The sequence below is a fragment of the Zootoca vivipara genome, chromosome 5 (genome assembly GCF_963506605.1).
Source record: "Zootoca vivipara chromosome 5, rZooViv1.1, whole genome shotgun sequence".
Taxonomy (NCBI): Eukaryota; Metazoa; Chordata; class Lepidosauria; order Squamata; family Lacertidae; genus Zootoca; species Zootoca vivipara.
Window position 1 is genome coordinate 11287729 of NC_083280.1, and position 16248 is coordinate 11303976.

Genomic DNA, 16248 nt, shown 5'->3' on the forward strand with positions numbered 1-16248 from the left:
GCAAATAGGAAGAAGGCGAAAGGGTTATAATCCCATCCTGCGCACTACACAACCAGAAAATCCACAGCAGAAAAACTATAAGAAGTACAAAAGTTAGTAATAACTCAGCAAAATACCCCAAAAACAAACAAACAACCTCAGAAGTGATAAAGGAGTACACAATTCAAACAAGTTCACACATCAACATTATTGGAGCAAACTGAATTACTGTCTTGAAACCTGACCTCCCCCCAACAATAATAATGATAATGATAACAACAACTGCTTTCGACAACAGAAGATGAGTTTTAAAACAATGCAAAAGAGACAGATTTTGCATGCAAAACATCCTGGGTTCAATTTCAGGCATCTGAAGTTAAAAGGATCTGGGGCAGGAGAGAGACTGGGAAAAACCCTACGTGAGGCTATGGATCAGAGTAGCTGGGGCAACCCAGTCAGATGGGTGGGTAGGTGTGCTACAAATAACAATATAATTATTATTATGGATACCAAACAAGTCAGATGTCAGGCAATGAGCACCTAGGACATTCCACATGTAATGCATGTGCTCAGCTACTGAGCTGATGGCTGTGGGGAGGGGGCATGGCTCAATCCAGTCATTTTATAAATAGCTGCCTTGCAGTTCAAGCACAACAGCAAGTTTGTTGGAAAGGCATCCCTCAGCCTGGTGCCCTTCTGGGCTATGAGGAGCACCAACATGGCCGGTGATCAGGGATGATGGGAGCTGCAGTCCAAGAATGCTTAGAGGTAAGCATTAGGTTGGGGAAGACGGCATTATATAATGCTGGGGTGGCTGCAAGTGAAATTCCTTGCCGGGAATATTGTTTTGCCATCCAGAACTCAGGACACTTGTTAAGTGAAGTTCAGCACATGTTAATTCCATCACTGAAACTGCCATCCTAACCAGGAGAACGTAATTTAAAAGTGTGTGTCCCTTTTCTCTCCCCACCCCCCGTTTTGTGACGGTTGCAAAGCTTTTTGCTTGACCCCGACTTGTCCTGCCAACAAGTGTTGCCTTCTAAGAGACGCAGTACCTGCGTTATAATAAAGGCAAACAAATGTACCCAGGCAATGAGAGGCTTAACATCAAATCATTTGGTTGCAGCAGCTGTTATATAGCAACTACACCTACTTCTTGCCAAAATTTCACATTCTGAATGCCTCTAACAAAGAAAAGCCGATCAATACATTTGGGTGGGTGGGGAGAGAACAGATGTGCATTACTTAAAGAGAATTTGAAAAGAATTTGAGTTATTCTAACTTGGTACAGCAGATGCCCAACAGCCGAGCTATGGCCCTTCCCCAAACATTTGACAGGAATTACCTGTCAAAGAGTATGCTTCCAATCTTTTTTTTATTATTATTTGCATTTCAAATCATTACAAATTATATCGACACCAACAGAGGAAGACGGGAAAAAGAAGAATAAGAAACCTATTATGAATTATAAGCTGTTATAAATCAAGAAATCATATAAAATGGTAAATCATATACATTTAACATATTATAAAAATATAAAAGTAAACTTCAACGAATTAATGACCAACAAAGGAAACTTAAAGAAAAACATAGATAGAAAGAATAAGATTAAAAGGTAACTAAAAGAAGAAAAATAAAGAGTTATATATAAAAAAGATATATATATATATGTGTGTGTGTGTGTGTGTGTGTGTGTGTGTGTATATATATGTATATATATAGTTTACAATTTTCTAACCCCCACCATCCCACCCTCCACCCACCACACGTGAAAGTTGTGCTTCCAGCCATCTTTGTTCTGCGGCTTTTGTGGGTTTTTTTTCAGTCATCTGTATACCTGAAACATTATTATTTATCTCTTAATAGGTCTTTCGTGCCTGAGTCATCAAATGGCTTCTGCAAATGAGGGTTTTTCCATCATTGTCATTATATAATTTCTGTATTTCTCCCAATCTTTATTTCTGGTTTCCTCATTAATTCCTTTAATTTCAGCATATTTCGTTGCTGAATTGTAATATGTTAGCAATTTTTTCTGCCAGTCATCTTTGGTTGGTACCTTATTACTTTTCCAATTTAAACCAATCAAATTTCTGGCTGCTGTTGTAGCATACATTACGATGCTTCTATCTTTGGGCCGAATTTCATCATGTAGTATACCCAGGAGGAATAATTCTGGGTTCTTTTTAAATGAGTACTTAAGAATTTTTTTCATTTCGCTATAAATCATATCCCAGTAGGGCTTTATTTCATTACACCTCCACCATATATGGATGTAACTACCTATTTCTGTATGACATCGCCAAAGAGTATGCTTCCAATCTAAAGGCCTAGAAGGAAGCTGGACATTTGTGCTTTGGCACTCATGAGAAGAAGGAGATAAGGAAGGTGAGGGTGATCTCCCTTTCTGCTTCCCTCTTTGAGGTGAGAATGGGTGTTGTAGTCCAAAATACCTGGAGGGCATCAGGTTTGCGAAGGCCGCCTTGCAGCCTCCGAGTGGATGCCACCAAAAAGCACGCCGCATTGCATGCGGCAGGAGTAACATTGCCAAACAGCTGGCTGCATATGAATCACAGAATTGTAGAGTTGGAAGGGGCCACAAGAGTCGCAATGCAGGAATCTTTCATCGAACATACGACTCGAACCAACGAACCTGAGATTAAGTGTCTTATGCTCTACCAACTGAGCTATCCAGATAAAAGCTGCAACATTTCAAACTAGGCCTCCTAGAAAAATGCTGTTGCTGCATAAGTATATACAGTGGTACCTTGGTTTACAAACTTATTCCATTCCGGAAGTCCCTTCTTAAACCAAAGCATTCTTAAACCAAGGTGTACTTTCCCATAGCAGCGGGGGACTCAATTTACAAACGGAACACACTCAACAGGAAGCGAAACATATTCTTATTCCAAGGCAAAGTTCACAAACCAAAACACCTACTTCCCGGTTTGCAGCGTTCTTAATCCAAGTTGTTCATAAACTAAGCTGTTCTTAAACCAAGGTACCACTGCTTATTAAAAACCCAAGCACAACTGTTTTTAGACTCTCAGGAAGTTTACCTCAAACATTTTCTCAAATTGCTGAAATTCTTGGAAGCGTGTCTGAAATCCGTCGGCAAGTGCCCCACCTGGAAAGGCACAAAGCAGCTCATGAGGTTTGATGTGCGAGGTTTATAAACAGGGATGGCCTCCTACCAGCAATGCTGTAGCAGCTGTTTTCCTGAATTGGCCTGGGAGTTGGACTAGCACTAGGTTACTTGGAAGTCCCTGATTCAATGATTCAAGTTTTCCAAAAGCCTCGTTTTTAATAAGGCTTCAGAGAAGCGGACACGGAGCAATGGATTCAAACTACAAGAAAGAAGATTCCACCTAAACATTAGGAAGAACTTCCTGACAGTAAGAGCTGTTCGACAGTGGAACTTGCTGCCAAGGAGTGTGGTGGCGTCTCCTTCTTTGGAGGTCTTTAAGCAGAGGCTTGACAGGTATATGTCAATAATGCTTTGATGGTGTTTCCTGCTTGGCAGGGGGCTGGACTGGATCATAGAGTTGGAAGAGACCACGATTCTTTGAAAAGCTGAGCTTTCGAAAGAATATTACATTGCAGGATCCCGCCTCCAATACACACCTCCCTCGGGCATGCCCTGGGCTCTCTGTTTCCTGGCGTTGAGGACTTCCTTGGCCGAAATGAAGAAGATTCGGTTCTGGGCTTCGGAGGGATCCACGACCTTGAGCTCATCTACCAAGAATGTCAGGCACCGCTCCATGTGCTGCTTGCGCACCTGAAGAAAGAGAGCAGCAGCACATCAGGGAAGTCTTCAATCAGCTGACAAACTGAGCGCTATACAAACAGCCTCTGCTCTGCCCCATTGACTACCAAGCCAGGTTCAAGGTTCTTTGCATTAACTTGCAAAGCCCCGAACAACAAAGATTTAGGATACTTCATGGATGCCTGAACCCTTATATCCCAGTTCATTCGCTGAGATCATCTGCAGGAGCATCGCTGGTCATTTCCAGGGTTGGCGAGGCTCCTTTGACAATAAGAAATACAGGTGAAACTTGGGAAATTAGAATATTCTCGAAAAGTGCATTTATTTCAGTAATGCAATTTATTGTTTTTTCTTTTTCTTTTAATTTTTACAAATGCTATCTTTTGGAAATTCCACAGTAATAAAACAAATAGTTACAATAATACAAAAATAAACATCGCTATTACATTTCATTAATTACATTCCATTTATAATTGACCCGCCTAACGACAAATAATTACAATTACAATAAATAAAGGCTTGACATATCTTGCTTTGCATGTCATGCATCTATCTCATATATTGGTTTCACCTTTTAAGTTGCATTACTGAAATAAATGCACTTTTCGACGATATTCTAATTTTCTGTGTTTCACCTGTAAGAGCCTTTAGCATCATCGGCCTAGTCCTGTGGATTTTTTTTATTGATGTTTTATGGATGTTTTAATAGTCTGCAAACCGCTTTGAGATTTTTCTTTAAAATATAAAGCGGTATAGAAATGAAATAAATAATAATAATAATAATTCTCTGTCAACAGAGAATCAGCCGCCACCTTCTGTTCCAACTTCTAAACACCTGCTGAAAACCTTCCCGCTCTGTCATGACTTTTCTGCAGTGGCTCCCTGTTTGTGGAATGCTCTCCCCAGTGAGGCTTGCCTGGCGCCTTCATTATACATCTTTAGGCGCCAGGCAAAAATGTCCCTCTTCAACCAGGTCTTTGGCTGACTAACATTCTATATGCTTTTAAATGTGTTTTCACAGTCCTCCCGTCCCCAATCTGTCCATTCAGGCAAGCAAAAGTTACACCAGCACATGAACTAAAAAAAAAAAAAAAAACCAACCACAGAAAAGGGAGAGCTTTTATTTATTTCCTACAACTGTGTCACAAAAATGGCCTTAATGTGTTCCCAGAGTCAAAAGTGCTAATCGGGGAAAGGATTACTTTCCTTTGAAGTTAGCAGTGCGAAACATCCACACACACACCTCGGTGCAAAACAATTCTGCACCTCAAATATCACTTTTAGTTGGAGGGAGTAAAAACTCTTGGAAATTCTTTTTCTTTCTTTTTAGTTAAGAAATTTTAAACTACGCACTACAGAGGTCTTCGATCATACTTTGCTTTAATTTTTTTGTGTGATCTAAGCCACCCTGTTGGTTGCATATCCTGGGATGGTGATCCCTGAACTCACTTCAACCTCTTGACAGCTTAAATACACAGTTTTTCTTAAATAACAACCTAACACACCCACAGAGCCCCTTCAAAACAATTCAAGAACTCACATCCTCCATGTATTCTGGCTCTGATGCAGAAGCGTCCCATCGATTATTCAGGATGAAGATGTTTGGTTTAGAAAGTTTTTCATTTACTTTGTGGAAAAAATGCTTTTCCTATTAAAAAAAAAGGTTGGGGTGGGGGAGAGGAAGATTTAAACTCTGAAACATGGAGCGTGAACACATGTTAATTGTGAGGTCTTCCTGCAGCACGTTAAAAGCAAATGTAAAAATAAATAAATCTGCAAAATGTCTATGGCGAGTTAAGTGTTTCACGGCCAGGGATGATGGGAGCTGTAGTTCAGAAACTTCTGGAGATTCCCCACACTGGCTTGAAGGCTTTTCCAACATGGCATCCTCCATATGTTTCGAACTGCACCTGCCATCAGCCCCAGACAACATTAAGGCAGTATTGTTTAACTTTAAGAGAGTATTGTTGCTGGTGTGGGGCTGAGGCTGAGAGAGCAGCTCGATGAAGGCTAGTTCACAAGAGCTGAGAACTAAACCCGTAATTTTTTCATTTGCAGCTCTGTTGTACAGTCATTATACCACATCAGCTCTCAGTTCAGATAAAATGCTGATTTTTATGTTTATTAGAGACCTACCTTTATGAAATATTCATTTATTCATTTATCTTCATCTTCATCAACTGCCCAAAAAATTGCACCTGGGCCAAAACCTGGGTTTCAGTCTAGACCCCTCGTTTCGATTTTGGTTCTGCCACATGGCAATTTCCTTCAAATCCCACCTTTCTACATGTGATTTCCCAGGCAGTCTCCCATCCAGGTACTGATCAGATTCACACATGTTTATAGTGTTGGTAAATTTGCAATATTACAGTGCCCTAAGGTTTGGCTGTGCCCCAGTGTCTCTTGAGAAGGCAACATGCTCACCACCATGAAGTCTGCACAGACATTGAAACAATTTTTACAACTCGTACATTGTTCATCTCCACTCACTGTTCAAGCCATCCAGTCAGTTTATTTCATGGAACTTACAAGAATGCCAAGCCTTTTAAATTTTAACTTCAGTACAAAAGCAAAGACTGTTTTTTTTATTGACACATACAGCCTCACAAACCCAAGCAGTTATAGATTTTGGGCTAAAACCCAAAATTCAGAAGAAGCTGCAAGCAGGCAAGTAATTTCACTCATGATTCTTGGCTTTGTAGCAAGCAGACCTTTGAATGAAGATGCAGTCAAACTCAACTTCCCATCTTCCCCTTGCTTGTTTGTCCAATAAAGAAAATGCTCTGCAACAGACTTAATTTAAAACACTCAGATGTTGCTTTCCCACTAAGAGTCTGTACAATATCTCAAGCCAATCTCGCAGGGCTGTTTGCAAGGCTGGCAATGCGATAAGCTCTTGCCTGCTGACCAGAGGAAAGGTGTGTTGCAAATGAGGCAAATGAAGTAGCAGGTTTAAACAAGCCTTACTGTGTTCATGAGGGTTGACTCTGAATTCGCAACTAAAACAAAGACATCGGCATCCAAACAGAATTTGTCAATCCAGGTGTCTAGCTCTGTGGTGACATCGGTGCCAGGGCTGTGGAATGAAGTCAGAGAATTACTCAGCAATCTGAAGAAGTTATTCCAATTCAGAAATACCGGTAAGAACACACAAGAGGGAAAGTCCAGACAATCACATTTTGCCTTAATAATCCAAGATATGTTAAAATGAATGTATTGCCGAGAATGTTGTTTTTGTTCCAGGCCCTACCGATAGTGGACAAGATGAAATGCTTTCAAGAGTGGCAGAAGACATTGTCTAAATTTGTCTGGCAGGGGAAGAAACCTAGGATTAAATATAAACTTTTGACTGATGTAAAAGAAAGAGGAGGATTCTCCTTGCCAGACCTAAAGATTTATTTTGAAGCCGCAGCTTTTTGTTGGCTGAAGGAATGGTTCTTGTTAGATAATGATGACTTGTTGGATCTAGAGGGCCATGATAATGCATTTGGTTGCCATGCATATTTATGGTATGATAAAGTAAAATTGCATAAAGGTTTTAAAAGTCATATAATTAGGAAATCATTGTTTAATGTTTGGATTAGATATAAAGATTTGTTGGAAAGAAAAACTCCTAGGTGGATCTCACCACTTGAGGCAAAGAAACCTAAAAGGACAAATATGGATGAGAATAGGCTGAAATATAAAGATATTTTGATGGAGGTGGGAAACCACTTTAAGTTAAGGCCATATGAACAATTGAAAGATAGGCTGAGTGACTGGTTTCAGTACGTGCAGATAAATGAAGCATTCAAGCTAGATAAAAAAATAGGATTCCAATCAGAGAAATCGAAATTAGAAACGGAATTATTAGAGACAGACCACAAGAATTTGTCCAGAATGTATAATTTGTTGCTAGAATGGCATTTGAAAGATGAGCAAACAAAATCAGTTATGATTGAATGGGCCAAGGATTTGGGTCATAATGTGATGATGTCGGAGTGGGAAAAATTGTGGAAGAAGGGTATGAAATTTACGGCTTGTACTGTGTTGAAGGAAAACTTGATGAAAATGATGTATAGATGGTATTTGACGCCGGTCAAGTTAGCTAAAATGTACCACAAAAGTGACAACAAATGTTGGAAATGTAAGCAGGATGTTGGTTCATTCTACCATATGTGGTGGACATGCCCTAAGATAAAAGGCTTCTGGGAAATGATTTATAATGAATTGAAAAAGATGTTTAAAAACACATTTTTGAAAAAACCGGAAGCCTTTTTACTTGGAATAATTGGGGAAGAAATTCCCAAGGACGATGTTAATTTGTTTATGTATGCCACCACAGCTGCTAGGATCTTAATAGCAAAATACTGGAAAAAAGAGGAATTGCCTTCGGTGCAGGAATGGCAAATGAAAATGATGGACTATATGGAATTGGCAGAATTGACAGGAAGACTCAGGGACCAAACAAATGACAAAGTTTTAAAAGATTGGAAGAAATTTAAAATATATATAGGGAATGTATTTGATAATTAGACTTTGAACATCCAGGAAAATAAAGAAGTTAAGGCAATAGGGAGATAATAGAAGATTGAAAGGGAGAAACTTTGGTAGATGGTATAAAGATGAAATTTTGAAGTGTTAAAGGGATTATATGATGGGTAAGAAAGATGATTTAGAAACTGCTACAGAAGCTTATAAAAATGAAAATCAGATAGTAGGGAATTGGGGAAGCCAGAAGACAATGAATATTAAAATGGATTGGAGATGATATATTTTTTCTGTTGTTTTTTTTGTATTTTTGTATTTTGATGTTTTTTTTATTGTATTCTTGTATGTGTGTTGATAAAACGTTTAATAAAAAATATATTAAAATAAATAAATAATCCAAGATATGAACTAGCCTTTTGGCCACCCCCACACAGGTGCTTCCTTAATGCAAGTCAGCAAACCAGGAAATTTTCTGTTAACTGTTGCTTCTCAGTCTGCCTAAACCAAGGAGCTATGGGTAACAGCTTTGGAAGAAGTGAAAATATTCTAACCAATTCAAAACCATGGTTTAATATCCTGGCTTGTTCCCAAGCTGCCTTGTTCCGAGGGTGCTAAACCATAGTTTCCTGCTTTGGATGAAACAGGAAACTATGGTGAATAGAAGATTTCTGGGTGGTGGTGAATGAATGCAGTTAATGTTTGAAGGGGGATAATTATGGAAGACATTGCCATTCAACTTTGCTACATGAACCCACTTTAGAAAACATTTGCCTGCACTGACCAGTGACACACAACTTTTCATTCTGTCCCTTTGGCCTTAGACTCCATTGTAAAATTTCAGGTCTTATCTGCATCTGTACTCATCTATACATAGCTACCTATTCTCCTGATCAGTCCTTGTAAGCAGCATACTTATGACTATGTGTCCGCATGACTTCCAGTGACATACGAAAGATGTGCCATATTAAAAATTACTAGGAAAGTGAACTATGAAGTAAGCAACACAAGCCTAGATTAAGATCAAACCAACAGCAATGACCCCTAAATTCACACAATAAATTTGCTGGACTTGCAAACTACAGGAGACTAGCACAGCTGCCCTTCTGAAAAGCATCACTTTCTCCAGTGTTTTTTGTTTGCTAAACCACTCTCAGGAAGACCAACTTCCAGGTCCTCTGCATTTTAAAAGAAAAAAGAAAAACCTGAAAGCGAAAGGGGACATTTCTGTACTCGTGCTTGGCTCCGTTTCGCAAGCACACTTAAAATTCAGCCAAGTGCTAGATTCCCTTTTTAAGCTCCAGTCATGGGACTTCCTCTTCAGCTGTAACCAAGCCAACCTGGGCGCAGAGGCTTAACAAAGAAGGAAGTGCAGCCAAGGGAGAGCCTGGTAGGTTCCAAAAGAACAAAGCATTTTCTCACGGCACCTTTATATGCCCAACAAAATTCAAGGGCTGTACCTGTCCACTAACACCAAGTCGTCTCTCAGGAGGGCACACTTAGCCTTTGGCCAAAAGACGTGGACCAAGCAGCCAGCCTCTAAGTCTTTATCCATATGAAGGGCATGCGCAAGCTGGTTAACAGTCTGTAAAAGAAATCAACAGGTTAGGAAGAGACCGGTGCCTCTTAAGATGGCATGGTAATTTAAGGACCAGCATTCCTAAATAAGCTGTTAACATGAAGGTTACGCCGGTCCTGAAATTTACACCTACATTGGCTCCCAGTACGTTTCTGAGCACAATTCAAAGTGTTGGTGCTGACCTTTAAAGCCCTAAATGGCCTCGGTCCAGTATACCTGAAGGAGCGTCTCCACCCCCATCATTCAGCCCAGACACTGAGGTCTAGCACCGAGGGCCTTCTGGCGGTTCCCTCACTGCGAGAAATGAAGTAAGAGGGAACCAGGCAGAGGGCCTTCTCAGTGCTGGCGCCCACCTTCCCATCAGATGTCAAGGAAATAAATAACTATCTGACTTTTAGAAGACATCTGAAGGCAGCCTTCTATCGGGAATTTTTTAATGTCTGATGTTTTGCATTTTTTAATGGGCTGTAAGCCGCACAGAGTGGCTGGGGAAACCCAGCCGGATGGGTAGGGTATAATTATTATTATAATTATAATTATTATTATTATTAGGTCTTTTTACATATAAGTGCAGAACTCTTGCATATAATAGAGGTTTGGCCTTTCCTCAGCTACATTTCTCTCCCTGTGTGTATTCAGTGATTCACCAACCCATATCCCCTTACTTTGAAAATTCAGGTTGTCCTCATTTACTCCACACGTTCTTACCTTCCTTCCGAAGCAGATGTGGGAGACGATTGAACCTCCAGATGTTGCTGAACCACAACTCCGATCAGCCCCAGCAAGCATGACCAATAGCTAGGGGACGGTGACAGTTGTAGTTCAGCAGCATCTGGAGGGATGCACCTTTCCCACGCTGGTCCTAAGGCCCTTCCCTCAAACTCCAGAAACACAAACTGGATAACAGGCAAGTGGGGTGTCCACCATGTAGCCCCCAGTAGTCCAGCTGGACCCCTCTTCTGCCCCTGACTGCCACTCACAAGGCTCCTCAAGAATCATCTTGCTCCGAGAAGAGAACTCTTATTTTTAAAAAGATTCTTGCCCCCACTGCAACTTGTCTGGCGGCAGCTAGACTGGTGACTGGGAGCGGCCGCCGAGACCACATAACACTGGTCTTGAAAGATCTACATTGGCTCCCAGTACGTTTCCGAGCACAGTCATAGTGTTGGTGCTGACCTTTAAATCCCTAAATGGCCTCGGTCCAGTATACCTGAAGGAGCGTCTCCACCTCCATCATTCTGCCCGGACACTGAGGTCCAGTACCGAGGGCCTTCTGACGGTTCCCTTGTTGCGAGAAGCCAAGTTGCAGGGAACCAGGCAGAGGGCCTTCTCAGTGGTGGCGCCCGCCCTGTGGAACACCCTCCCACCAGATGTCAAAGAGAAAAACAGCCACCAGATTTTTAGAAAACATCTGAAGGCGGCCCGGTTAGGGAGGCTTTTAATGTTAATAGATTATTTTATTTCATTTTTCTGTTGGAAGCCGCCCAGAGTGGCTGGGGAAACCCAGCCAGATGGGCGGGGTATAAATAATAATAATAATAATAATAATAATAATAATTATTATTATCATTGTCTTGTTTCATTGTATAGTTTTAATTGATGCTTATGGTTTTAATATTCTAATGCAAACGGCTTTGTGAAGTCTGCATGAAAAGCAGGACACAAATATCTTGAAATAAATGAAAGCAAAAGAAATTAATGAGTACGTAGGCACATTTGTGTATGTCTTCTGTAACAGAAATTGGACTTTCCAAATCTCTGCGTTAACTCCTGTCCTCCCAAATGCCTCATTTTTAGCATCTTCTGCATCAGCCTTTGCAAAACTGGTGCCCTCTGGATGTTTTGGACTACAACTCCCATCAGGAGCAGCCAGCATATGCAGCTGATGGGAGTTGTAGTCCGAGGACACAAGCCTGGCTGTTTTAGATTTTTTTAAAATATATATATATATTTGCCCTTATTATTCTGTGCAGCAGAGAATAAATTCTGAAAAACTTGGCATAGGACAACTACTTCTTAAAACTTGGAACACATTCTTCTGAGTGGCAGAGGGGAAAATAAAGGATGACAGGTAAGATACGAGTGTACAGTGGTACCTCTACTTATGAATAACTCTACTTACAAATGTTTCTACTTACGAACGGAGCTCCATCCGCCATCTTGGATGCGGTTTAGATAGGATTTTTAGATAGGGTTGCTTCGACTTACGAATTTTTTCTCCCAATGCATTCCTATGGGAGTCGACTTACAATTTTTTTACGACTTACGAATGTGCGTTCGGAACGCATTAAATTTGTAAGTAGAGGTACCACTGTACATGTGTAGTCCTTTTAATAAGGTTTCTGGACACCAGTTTATAAGCCACAAGACTCTGTACCTTCACACTTTTCTTTTCATCCGAGCCCTCAGTCATGAGGTAAGCCTTATCGCCATCTGTTCCTTCCACGCTGAGGAAACAGTTGGTCGTGTGCCCGATGCCACTGGGGAGCACTCTGTCCCACAGCATGGCATTGATGACAGAACTTTTTCCGCTGCTGGTTCTGCAAAGGAGGGCAAGCACAGTGTTAAACTGCAAGGTTTAAAACTGAGTGTTCAGAGAGGGCTGAGAGCACTCCATGCTAAATTAAAAATCTAGCCCAAGAAATCGAAATGTCACTAAAAAAAAAAAAAGTTTAATTATGACCTGCAAAGGTTAAGCAAACTGAGCATAAGTTTTGTGTTATTCCACAGAATGCAGATGGTGACAGCAGTCACGAAATTAAAAGACGCCTGCTTCTTGGGAGAAAAGCAATGACAAACCTAGACAGCATCTTAAAAAGCAGAGACATCACCTTGCCGACAAAGGTCCGTATAGTTAAAGCTATGGTTTTCCCAGTAGTGATGTATGGAAGTGAGAGCTGGACCATAAAGAAGGCTGATCGCCGAAGAATTGATGCTTTTGAATTATGGTGCTGGAGGAGACTCTTGAGAGTCCCATGGACTGCAAGAAGATCAAACCTATCCATTCTGAAGGAAATCAGCCCTGAGTGTTCACCGGAAGGACAGGTCGTGAAGCTGAGGCTCCAATACTTTGGCCACCTCATGAGAAGAGAAGACTCCCTGGAAAAGACCCTGATGTTGGGAAATATTGAGGGCACTAGGAGAAGGGGACGAAGGGGGCGAGGTGGTTGGACAGTGTTCTCTAAGCTACGAACATGAGTTTGACCAAACTGCGGGAGGCAGTGGAAGACAGGAGTGCCTGGCGTGCTGTGGTCCATGGGGTCACGAAGAGTCGGACACGACTAAACAACTAAACAACAACAACAACAGAATACATTCTGGGAGCGGCGCTGAACAAGGCAGAGCAATGAAGCCATCAAACTTTGGACATTTATTCGACTCTTCAGATATCTAGCCAAGCATCATCTACAGGCTTTAAAGTATCGTTTTGCAAACATTGCAGATAGAAAGATGATTTTATGCTTAAAAGGAAAACTGAGCCCCCTCTGGAAGCTGAATTATATACCTACTAGGACACTGTGTTTTCTTCTATACTCTGGTGGAATCATTAGACAAAGGGTCTTGTTTTGGGGCCACTGCTCAAATATCCTTCTCGTTCTCCAGCTTTGGGAAACTTCCCAAGGCTGCTTTACTTTGCTTTTGTTCTCCCGGGTTGTTCAAGACACAATTTACGGGAAGTCAGATTATGAATCTTAATTCTGATTCAAAGCAAGAGCAGCTCTTGGGGAGAGGGGACAAATAGTGTTAGCAGCCTGATTGCCTCCCCATTGAAACTTTCACAGACAACAGGAAAGGGGAGAGGAGGAGGAGACCTAAAAACACCCCTAAACAGCATTAAAATAAAGGTGAACTGTGAACCTGGAGGTCTGCAGCTAAACTGTCATCTCCAATGAGCTCAGTAATTGGGAAACTCACAATCCCTCGGCCTTACTCAACCTATCTGCAATATGGGTATGAATGATTCTGAACCGCCTTGCAAGGTTGCTTTAGGGACTGATGAGACAGTGGAATGCTTCAGTGCTTCTTGCACCACTCATTTCTATGAGACTTGGTCAGAAGAGGCTCCTGGCAGATTGCAACCATAATTTCACACACTGATCCCAAAGAAGAGTCATTTAACACTTACCTGCCAAAAAAAGCTACTTTCATGTGTCTTCGTGCGAGTACCCCACCGATGACTGCCAGCTTCTTCTTGTACTCCTCTATTTTTGCCAGTTCATCCTTGGTGGCTATATCTTCAAGTTGCGGGTTTTTGTAAGTTTCTGCCATTGAATGGGACAATGTCACAATGACATAACTGGCTACTATGCACAGCAGGACTTCCTTAATCCAACGGGACAAATTAGTGCAATGATGGATCAAGGCCCAGTACTTGATCCCTTGTGCCGACTCCTGCGTTGCCTTATCTCCCTAGACTCATTGCCAGCAACCTGGTGACCTTGTCCAAATATTTCAGAGATTAGCAGATTAGTCTTGACCCATTAAAAACAGACCTACATGTGGTCATATGTAACTCTACAATTCTATGATTCCAAGTACTTCCAACTCCATATCCAACATCTGCTGCTGCTTATTTTCTCTCTCCTTAACCCCACTTCCCAGCACAGTATAGAAGTGGTACGGCCACATTTCTTCTTCATTCTTCCTCATCTCAGTACTCCCGGGAACATTATTTTCCTGCACCCATGAACGGAGGAAGGCATTTCTACTCTAACCATTTCTGACTAGATGGCCAAAAATCAAGGCATGTCAAGAAGTTCCTTCTTGGTTACTGGTTTTGATTCTAGATTTCTGTTCTCCAATAGGAAAACGTTTAAACTTCCCCTATTTATCGAATAAGCAGCATAGGTCTTCCTCCTGCAATCCCTTGGAAGGCTCCAAATAATCAGCCAGTTTACACCAATGTTCAAAAGCGCACTGAGCATAGGTAGCACTCAGGGAAGTTTTCATTTACCGGATGCTGTTCAGGGATCTCAGAATTTGAATGGGTTGCCAAAGAAACCCTTGGCATTCAGCTGCATGCCCCAAGGCAGCCCAAGCTCTTCTGTGGTATCAAAGTAACTAACTAACACCTGTCAGAAGGGCTGCAAACTGCTGCTTCCCCAGGCCCATCAGAGCAGTTGAGCCAATTGAATCAAGCAAGGCAAAGCAGGTAGAGAAGTCATGAGCCCTATGGGACCAGGCCAAAGGCCCATCTATGCAACATCTACCCACGTGCAGCAGTGCCCTCTCCACTGGTGATTTCCAGCAACTGGTATTCTAAGGCACGCTCCCTCTTCCAGTGGAGGGAGAACATAGCTAAAGTGTCTAGTAACCACTGAAAGTCTTATCCTCAGTGAACCTGTCTAATCCTCATTTAAACCCACCCAGGTTGATAGCCATCATTGCACCTTGTAGGACCAAATTCCATAGTTAAGTGGCAGAACAAACCGCTAAGTCCTTTTCTAGTTTTACAATGTGTGTTGAGTCCCTAATCATTTCATTTTTTCCAACTTCTTCACTCCCAAGTTTACCATGCTAGCAGTAACTCGATTGTATTTCAAGCCAGGCAGAATCAAAACAGATGACGGACTATCTAACCAAACCTGCCATCAACAGATACTACCTACACATGCTGTGTGAGAGAAGGAATGGTTCTCAGTGTTTTCCTGCTGCTGCAAAAACATATATTCCCTGCCCCTCTCCAACTAAAAACTAACCTTCCACAAAATGTGTTCCTTCCGTAACATAATCCAGGAGCTCTTCAAAAATGGCAGTAATCGTCTTCTTAGCCAGCACAAAGTGTTTCAGTGGGGAGGGATTAGTGTCTGCCATTATGCAACTGAAAGAGTAAATGGTATAGAAGTTAAGAGAAAGTGAAATTTAACTCCCAATTCAAGCAACTTCAAATACATTCAGCAACCAAGGCAATACATCAATGGTGTCATTTGCAAGGAGAGCTTTATTCTCCTCTCCATCTCTCCACCGCAAATGGAAAGAAACATTCCTGGACATGGGCCCCTCCAGAGAGAAGGGATTAGTTTTATTATTTCTACTACAATTAAGTGTACCTCTATAGATGGCTGGACTTCCAACACCAAGCACATTTCTGAGCCTAATTCAAAGTGATTACTTTGGTCTACAAAGCTGTGTACGGCTTTATAGACCAATATTTTTGAGGTTCTGTATCTCTTCCAATATGAAACTACTCAAACTCTTCAATCTTCATCTTAGTCCCTCCTTCAGGTACTACCTCTAAGGAAAGTTACTTTAAAGTGTCTCAACAAGGAATAGGGTCTTTTCAGTTGTGGCTCCGTACTTGTGGAATGCTTCCCCCAGTGAGGTCTAGGTGGTGACATCTTTAACATCCTTTTGGCGACAGGTAAATACTTATTTCTTTCCCCAGAGACGTGATGGATTAAGATGTTTTTGCTGTTTGTTGGTTATAAGTTTTTGCTGTTTTATTAAGTCTGTTTTGTGC

At 41.4% G+C, this 16248-nt stretch overlaps 1 protein-coding gene across 1 annotated transcript in view; it reads right to left on the reverse strand.

Moving 5' to 3' along the window:
• MFN1 (mitofusin 1) overlaps window positions 1–16248 on the reverse strand; it is a 34111-nt gene that overhangs the window by 14986 nt on the left and 2877 nt on the right. Inside the window, exons 2-9 of the mRNA XM_035134153.2 lie at window positions 15488–15609; window positions 13915–14050; window positions 12166–12328; window positions 9670–9794; window positions 6710–6818; window positions 5283–5390; window positions 3601–3754; window positions 3036–3103 (exon numbers count right to left, since the gene is read on the reverse strand). Coding sequence (XP_034990044.1) covers window positions 3036–3103; window positions 3601–3754; window positions 5283–5390; window positions 6710–6818; window positions 9670–9794; window positions 12166–12328; window positions 13915–14050; window positions 15488–15609 — 985 coding nt within the window. The remainder of the gene's footprint in view (window positions 1–3035; window positions 3104–3600; window positions 3755–5282; window positions 5391–6709; window positions 6819–9669; window positions 9795–12165; window positions 12329–13914; window positions 14051–15487; window positions 15610–16248) is intronic.